We start from the raw sequence: 8,284 nt of genomic DNA on the forward strand, positions 1-8,284 counted from the left end.
CATTCGGGTTATATGAAAATTTGGTTCGGGATCGGTTCGGGTTCTATCGGGTTCGGATCGGGTTTAGTAAATCTTCAAAAAGAACCGGTACAACCCGATGTACTTTCGGGTTCGGTCCCAATCGGTACTTCGGTTTAAATGTACCTGATTTATATCTACTTTGTAACCAAAAAGTAAGTAAAATTGGTTACTTGGTTTTAAAATATTTGATTTGTACCTATTTTGTAACCAAAACATAAATAAAATCGGTTCAATAAAATCTATGTCATATTTCAATACATTTTATTATGTTTAAGTTATGGAAAAAATATCAAAGAAAGTCTATAGATAATGATTTTGAGATAATATAAAATATGAACGATTAATTTTAAAATGGTTTAAGCTTGCACCAGTTAAACTTAATTTTTATAATATTAAAATTATTACCTCAATGACATGCTATTTTTTGTATAAATTAGCTCCGGTTTGTTTGTTTTTAAGGGTTCACTAAATTTTGATTTGGACTTCAATCCTAATAAACGCTTAATTATAAATTAAAACTGTTACAAAAAAAATATTTAGTAAAATATGCTTATAGTTTTTGAAGTTAAGACTAATAAAACTCACGAGTTAAAAAATGCTAGATTAGCTAAAGATAATGTGATTGTCAATATTAAGTAACAAGATTTGAATAAGAACTCATAATCACAGATAAAAATACATACACATATACCACCATGAAAATTAAAACTTTAACATACAACTAAATAATATCGAAGAGGGAAAAGAATATCTGGATTATCCTTGGAAAATAATCAATTCAGTTATTGCATTTAGACCACGATTAAGAATTCACTTATTGGATTTAATATCATTTTGAAGACAAAGTATTTAACAAATACGTTCATAGTAAAGTCCCTAACAAATTGTCACATTCATAACATGTATAAAGTATGTGAGGATTATTAGTATTTTAAGAGGATGAACAAACAACTACATTTATATGATTCATTTTAAAACATCATTAAACTATATTTACTTTAGTGCAACTATCAACTATTTATTATATTTTATTTCATTAATTTATAAAATCTATTTATGCTATTCATCTTTGACCTAAACAACTATAAAACAAACTAATATACTATTAATTACCACTATCAAATGGATCAAAAACTCATTATCCAATCATTAGGAAACAAAATATACGGACCCGGCGCGTAGCGCCGGAATACCACTAGTATTATATAAAGACAGGACAAGTAACTTATCCCTGATACAAAGATGCAAACTCTTAGAACATAAATAAGAAGACCCAACAAAAGAAACGAAAAGCTGAAACATTATTAGCTTAAAAGAAAACGGGTAAAACGTGATGATTCAAGGACCATGCTTCTCCAAATGATAGGAGGATCGAAACACATAGTTGTTGTTGTTGTTGTTGATCATGTGGTCAATGCCTGGATATTCTCTGCTTCCACTAGTGCTGGCACTATGATTCATGTTCATGCTGCTGTTGAAGCTCTGGTTTCGCATGTTTGGATCCTCTTGATTCACGAAGTAACTGTTATAATTACCAACATGTCCACCAAACGATTGGTTCATCAAAGGATTACCAACCAAATCATTGAATCCAGCACCGTGATAACCTTGGTTAAAAGATCCATCAAAGTGAGCCATTGGTGGAATGCTTCGAATTGGAGGCACCATCACACTATGAGTTTCAGTCGAATAACTGAAATGGTTCCCAACAGCAGCAACAGAAGAAGAAGAACCACCAAAAGTTCCAAGAAACTCGTTGGTTTCTTGAGCATGTGAGAAAGGTTGATGATTATTAACCTGTTCGACAACAGAAACCACCTGAGAAACAGATGGCTGATCTATCCTTGTATGCTTGACTTTGCGGGCCCTTCCACCAATTGGTATGTTCCTTAAAACTCCATCATGAGTCCAGAATCGGCGACAGCTCCTGCAGTTGTAGCGAGGTTGAGACACGCTATAGTTGTCGTAGAAACAGAACTTGGTGTTGTCTGAGCTACACCTTGGACACACTCGCGGAGGAGGCTTCTCTTCATTCACTTGACGGTTTCCCCTAACAAGCACATTCGAGTTATCCATTTCTCTCAAGAGCTCTTCTTAGTTTTGGTGTTGTTGTTGTTATGCTCTTTGGTATAGTTGTGGAGGGGTTCTTATATAGATTATTGGGGCGTGGAAACTGAAGAAGTGATACAGTTTGTTTTTAAGAGACTGAGATTATGATAAAAACGTTTCAGAGATTGTGTATTAATAAAATCTGAAGATCTATCTTCACACAATAAACCTTAGGCCAAGCTTTGTCAAAAACTAAGGCTCTCTTACTCTTAACTCTTGGATGTATATGAAAACTAGAGAATAATGAAGATATGATTAAATGAGTTAAGTCATATAAACATTAAAAAGATCTAGGAGGCATTTAGAGTATAATGGCAGTTAAAGGCAAAGCAACTGTAACTTGCAGGTGTTTATTATGAAAGAGAATATGTGTGAGCGTGTAAGTTCACGCGCAGTTTCATTGGTGAGGAAGATAACTTTTTCCATAAGAAAATCTTCACAAGATTTGTCATCTTTAAGTATATAAAAATGTTGAAATTCTTTGGTTGAAGAAAGTACAAAATGTGAAGAAAAAAGTAGTTAAACATTAATATGTAGTCCCTATTTTTCGGAATCTACAAAACTCTTGAATAATTTACTTTACTAGGGATTTATTAGTGATTTATTAAGATATATAAGACATTGATTTAGTTGTGGTTTACTAGGAAAAAATGCAATGTGTGTGAGTATATGTGTTCATACATGTTTTACTAGTGCATCATAAGAGTTATTGATATCTCCCTCCGACGTGATATTTTAGAGAAATTTTTGTTTCAAATTACATGATCTTTTGAGTTTTCAATGTGAAGTTTATCAGTTTTTATATTATATAACTACTTATATTCTGCAAACTAATTTTCTATTGGTTAGTTTATGTTTAGATAAATAATTAATGATGTTTTTATTTAGAAAATAAACATAGTCAAATATTTTTTTAGTGTATGTATAAATCTTGAACAATATCTGTTAAAAAAGGAGGGAATATAAGATATGTTTAAGAGTTTTTGCAAAAAGACAAAAAAGTCAGAAAACAAGATATTTTTACATATCATATAAGTAATCTATACAAGAAACTTACAATAAATAAACTTAACTAATAGCAGAAAATCTATGTGTTTTTATTTTTTGGTCAAAGCAGAAAATCTATGTATATAATTGACCATTTTCGAGATAGATACAATTGGCGAGCAATAATGAGTATCACGAAAGAAAGAGACTGATAACCAAAAGGTTTCTTAGCACTCTTTGAGGGATATAAGTTGTAACAAAGGAAATGGAAAGAACATATACTATTTGAGAAGGTTCACGCCACATTGTAATGGTTGTTCTTTTATTTAAACTAGGTTTCTTTATTCAAATTAAATTAAGATTGTTTGCAAACTAAATTATTTATATTTTAATTTATTTTATGTATTTTATTAAATACTAAAGTAAAACCAATCATAATAATATTTAAAGGGGCTAAAGTTCTCAAAAATCATCTAAATTTCTTTTTCCCCTCTTTATCATTTTTGATTTGTTTAATGATGATTACTTACTGATGGTTATGAACTCGCTCTCGTTTAGAGCTCAAATGAGAAGTCAAAATGTAGAAACGGTCAACAAGCTTGGATACAAAGCAAAAACATATTGTGGAAACAAATAAATTCATGGAAGCGCAGAACTCCACAGCATAGTATGATGTTGGTGGAAATTGAGACTGATACAGGAACTGCCCTATTAAAAAATGAAGACAAAACCATAGATTTATCTTATTTATATACTAATGCATCTTAACATACATAAGATGAAGCGTAAAACAAGAGAATAAGCTGACAACAGAGTAATACATAAAGAGAAAACACTTTAAAACAACCAAACACAACATATAGATCTCCCTCTCTCTTTTATTAGTTAAATGTTATGAACTCATCCTCTTTGCGGTCCTTCTCAGATTTTTTCTCTGCCTTTTTGGTTAGATCTTCCACGCCTTTATCGATATCAGCCCGTGCCTTATCCGCATCCTCTTCAGGACCAACCACAGCTTCAGTGGCAGTCGTCGCAGCATTTTTTGTAGTCTCCCAAGCTCCTTTCACCGTCTCCTTGGTCTTCTCTCCAAGTTCCTCAGCCTTACCCTTTACGGTCTCCTTAAAACCTTCTGCTTTCTCCTTAGCTCTTTCTTTTGTATCTTCTGCTTTATCAGCTGCCTTATAGGCCCCTTCATTTACCTTTTCCTTAGTCCGTTCGGCGTATTCTTTAGCCTTCTCCTTTGCATCATAGGCTGTGTCTTTAGCCTTCTCCTTTGCCTCATAGGCTGTGTCTTTAGCCTTCTCCTTTGCATCGTAGGCTGTGTCTTTAGCCTTCGCTTTGGTCTCGTAAGCTTTATCAGCAGCTTTGCTCGCTCCTTCATTAGCTTTGTCTTTAGCTGCTTGTGCATAGTTTTCTCCAGTATCTTCCCTCCATTTTTTTGAACCGTAATCTAAATCTGCCTTCGAGTCTCTGGCATTCCCTACTGGATCTCGTCCCTGGAAAAAACACACATAAACTTAAATTTCTACCAGTTATAACTTCAGACAGTGGTTAATAACTTGTACAACACGTTAACCTAAAAACCACATAAAATCGATCCAAATATATCTAGCTATGAGTCTGACATGTTATTATAGCTAAGCATGTTCAAGCATATTTTTATGTAAGATATTTTTTTGTGACTTTCTGTCAATTTTTCATAACAAAATATTTTTTAAAAAATATACTCGCACTAAAATAAAAGATACTCTCTCGGTTTCAAAAGGATGTCTCGCACACTCTCGCAACCAGCTTTCTCTGAATCAAATCTCTTAACATAATCTTGAATGCTAAATTACTCTTTTGTCGTAGCAATCATATGTGTATCTACAAAAAAACTGAAAGCAAAGTTGTGCAAGTAACCTCGGAGTGGCTAACAGAGGAGGCGCAGCAGACGCGAGAGACTTTCCTGGTCGAAGCAGTGAGAGTTGCGGGAGATCGTGCTATAGGCAAAGCCTTTGATAGGCCAAAGAGAGTGGCTCTGGTTAGTTGCATGGGCGCCATTTTCATGAAATCAACAAACAAAAGAGTTTTCTTTCCAATTCGTATATTTGAGATTTGTTTGCTATGAAGATATTTCAATTCAATCGAGATGCCTTTTCCTCTCTTTTTGCAGTGGGTATTTAAGAGGTCGGTTCTCTAATACGTTGCAGCTTATGGATCCGACAGCAGAAGCTGGCAACCTAAGTGTGTGACACGTGTTGAAGTGATGGCACGTGTGTTGAAGTGCACAGTTTGGCCTCTCCAACGATTTAATTTGTTAAATGAACCGTACCGTTTCGAGAAATGGTATTATCCACTCAAGAAGAAACCAATATAACCGGATAATTGGATGATACAGAAATGTCCACATGTACACGACAATGGGAATAGAAAGATGGTTGTGAAATTTGGGTACCATTTTTTCTTTTTTTTTGTCAACAAATTTGGGTACCATCATTTTTAATTTAAAACCAACGGTGATAAATCAATTATATCTAACTTATTTAATTATTTTCACTGTTATCAATATGAAACTTGATTCATCTAACCGATTCTTCAGACTAATTAGTATATGAGTTGTAGTCTGTGGTGCTTGAACCTTCGTTCAAAGTTATAAATGAAAGGGTATGTCTACAGTGAAAAAAAATAGTAATGTTGACGTACGTAACAAAGGTGATTTGCTCATTTTCTGTAGTTTCCTCTTATCGTGAAGCTAAATGTATATTAGATTTTCATCCATGTTTTAGCTGCTGCACCGAACCAAATGATCTCCCTTTTTCCATATCCATGACAGGGAGTCGTCCCCCAGTATGTTGTAGGTCCAAAAGGTCTCCCTCAGCAAAAAAACGTTCGCATATCTGAGAAGGATCCCTCGGGTTGCTCGGTGCCTCCGGTTTTCTGGTCATTGCTGAGGAGGTCATTAAATTGTAACCATGGTTATTTTATAAAATGGTCGACCGTGCAGTAGCTAACTCCATCGGGTCGCTCGGTGCCTCCGGTTTTCTCGACATTGCTATTTTATAAAATAAAAGATTTAAGCAATGTCTAATGAGTATTTTTGAAAGAGATTTGTTGAAGGGAGGCGTGGTTGGCCATGGTTAGAGGATTTAGAAGTTTATTGATCTATCTACTACTGTATAAACTTTACTAAAGACTTTTCACATAGTAGATATCTGCGATGAATAAACCGATAGTGGTTTTGGTTTCATTTGTAACACACATTTCAACTTGGTTTGATGAGAACTGTATACATGATAATACTCTTGTCAGAAACAAGAAACTAAACACAAAATAAAACCGAAGACATGTGTTAAGACATGAGCCATGGCTATATAAATAAACCCAAAGTCAAGAGGAGAAAATCTCAAACACCATATACTGAAATCACTGAATTTAAATGACAATACCGTTGCCTTTATTCGTCTTGTTCAATTAAGCAGCATGCAACGTAAGAAGGTAGTGAAGTTGTATCTATCATATCAACTTGGGGAGGACGAGGCACCGATTCCATCCACCGTGGGAGCACGGATTGAAATAACCCGATTAAAATTGTATAGTCCCTATCTGATGCTCTTAATCTCCCTATCTCATCCATATACTCCTCAAAACCAGACTGGTTCATATAAAAATCTCCATGATATTCTCTAGCTGGATCGATGAGTGTTTCCGTCCGCAAGTTACATGATACCAGATGACGAGGACTCTCTTGGTGCCACCGATAGACAATATCACTATCAAATGGATGCATCGCTATGGGTACAAAACTACCACTAATCGACAGACCATTAATCTCACACAAGAGTTGCCAAGATTGATCGTGGTTCAATCTCCAAACCTTCAAAACAGTTCCTCTCTTTTGAACTAATGATTTCATATACATGACGAACCCTCCGGATGTAGTCAAGGCTCCGTTGACCACACCGTTGTTGTTGTGATTGGAATGCTCCGGTAAATGTACAACCATGAATTGATCAGAATCGGAAAAGAAATCGTGAGCTAAGACTACTCCAGGTACATGGAGAATGGACACAATAAATAGTACCATTCAGATTCTTAGCCCTAGCAACGAGTTTGGTGATTAGATGAGGGCATTGAAGAATCTTGGAAGTCCAAATCCCTGTCTCAGAAGAATACACAAACATATTCAAGGTATAGGAGGCATGACCATTCCTCATTACACACGAAGCACACCACAATAACCACATGGAAGCTGAGGGATCTTGACCCACTGTTGTAAAACTGGATTGCCCACATAGGAGTAACCACAACCATATCTTTCGATCAAAACCAATCCATTGGAAGAAGCCTTAAACTCAAAACCAAGAGGCAGTGAGATGAACGAACCTAGAGACTTTGGAACATCCCATGTCTTGCATCCATGGAACCCTATCAGTTCATCTCCTTCGCGTGAACCTAACGACCAAGAGGAAGAGGAGTTCTTATGTAGAGACACAAAGATACGTCTGAAATACACTGATTCGAGTGTTGCTTTCACTGTTTTGCTAACGGTTTTCAATCTAGAGTTGCTTCTTAAGGGTAACCTCGCCAGAATCTCCGTCAGTATCGACTCTGGGAGGTGATGTATGGTGCTTGTTGCTGAATCCATTGGATGTTTGCGATTAGGGTTTTCTCGAATTTTCTTCTTTTTTTTTGGGGGACATTTACTGACACCAACCCGTCAAACCTAAAATTGTACCTCACTTTCAGTCAAATGCAAAACCAACCTAAAAAAATAGTGAAAGTACTATTTAACCCTTATGACCAAACAAAAAAACAGAAATGTATTTTACGTTTCCATCCTTTGGAAGTCTACACGTAAAAAACGAAGTCTACAAATGTTTAGACTTTCTAAAAAGTCTACCTTACAGACTTAATTTGTAGTCTACACTCTAATTTGATCAAAAAAATTTAATTTTGAAAATGTATAAAAATAATTATAGTGATATTTTTAACTAATCATCAATATAATGGATAATATGAACTAAATAGATTAAAATTTCATATAATTGAACAATTTTCAAGAATATATACTAATTTGGTTATCATATGGTAGACAATGTTCATAGTTTAGAAACAAAAGGTTCTAACATGTTATGTCTTTTAGTGGTTGATTTCATAGGGTTAGATTTTAGATTTTGTTTTTTTT

General features: G+C 34.8%; 2 protein-coding genes and 1 pseudogene across 2 annotated transcripts; all 3 read right to left on the reverse strand.

The window, feature by feature from the left end:
- Window positions 1–1,359: 1,359 nt before the first annotated feature.
- LOC106320947 (dof zinc finger protein DOF4.4-like) lies at window positions 1,360–2,120 on the reverse strand. The gene has a single exon (XM_013759287.1). The coding sequence runs from the start codon at window positions 2,095–2,097 to the stop codon at window positions 1,360–1,362; it is 738 nt and encodes a 245-aa protein (XP_013614741.1). The 5' UTR covers window positions 2,098–2,120.
- Window positions 2,121–3,875: 1,755 nt separating this feature from the next.
- On the reverse strand, window positions 3,876–5,251 carry LOC106320945 (late embryogenesis abundant protein 1). Its single transcript, XM_013759286.1, has 2 exons — window positions 5,020–5,251; window positions 3,876–4,613 (listed from the first exon to the last, which is right to left on the reverse strand). Exons 1-2 carry the CDS (start codon window positions 5,164–5,166, stop codon window positions 3,999–4,001), a joined length of 762 nt encoding a protein of 253 aa, XP_013614740.1. The 5' UTR covers window positions 5,167–5,251; the 3' UTR covers window positions 3,876–3,998.
- Window positions 5,252–6,553: 1,302 nt separating this feature from the next.
- LOC106320948 lies at window positions 6,554–7,744 on the reverse strand (annotated as a pseudogene).
- Between the last annotated feature and the right edge of the window lie 540 nt (window positions 7,745–8,284).

The sequence above is a fragment of the Brassica oleracea genome, unplaced genomic scaffold (genome assembly GCF_000695525.1).
Source record: "Brassica oleracea var. oleracea cultivar TO1000 unplaced genomic scaffold, BOL UnpScaffold01143, whole genome shotgun sequence".
Taxonomy (NCBI): Eukaryota; Viridiplantae; Streptophyta; class Magnoliopsida; order Brassicales; family Brassicaceae; genus Brassica; species Brassica oleracea.

Bases quoted from the DNA above. Each gene is read 5' to 3' on its own strand.
- LOC106320945 (XM_013759286.1), bottom strand. From the start codon at position 5,166: ATGAAAATGGCGCCCATGCAACTAACCAGAGCCACTCTCTTTGGCCTA. The intron at 4,614-5,019 runs GTTACTTGCACA...TGTTTTTTCCAG, and splicing joins CCTCTGTTAGCCACTCCGAG to GGACGAGATCCAGTAGGGAA.
- LOC106320947 (XM_013759287.1), bottom strand. From the start codon at position 2,097: ATGGATAACTCGAATGTGCTTGTTAGGGGAAACCGTCAAGTGAATGAA.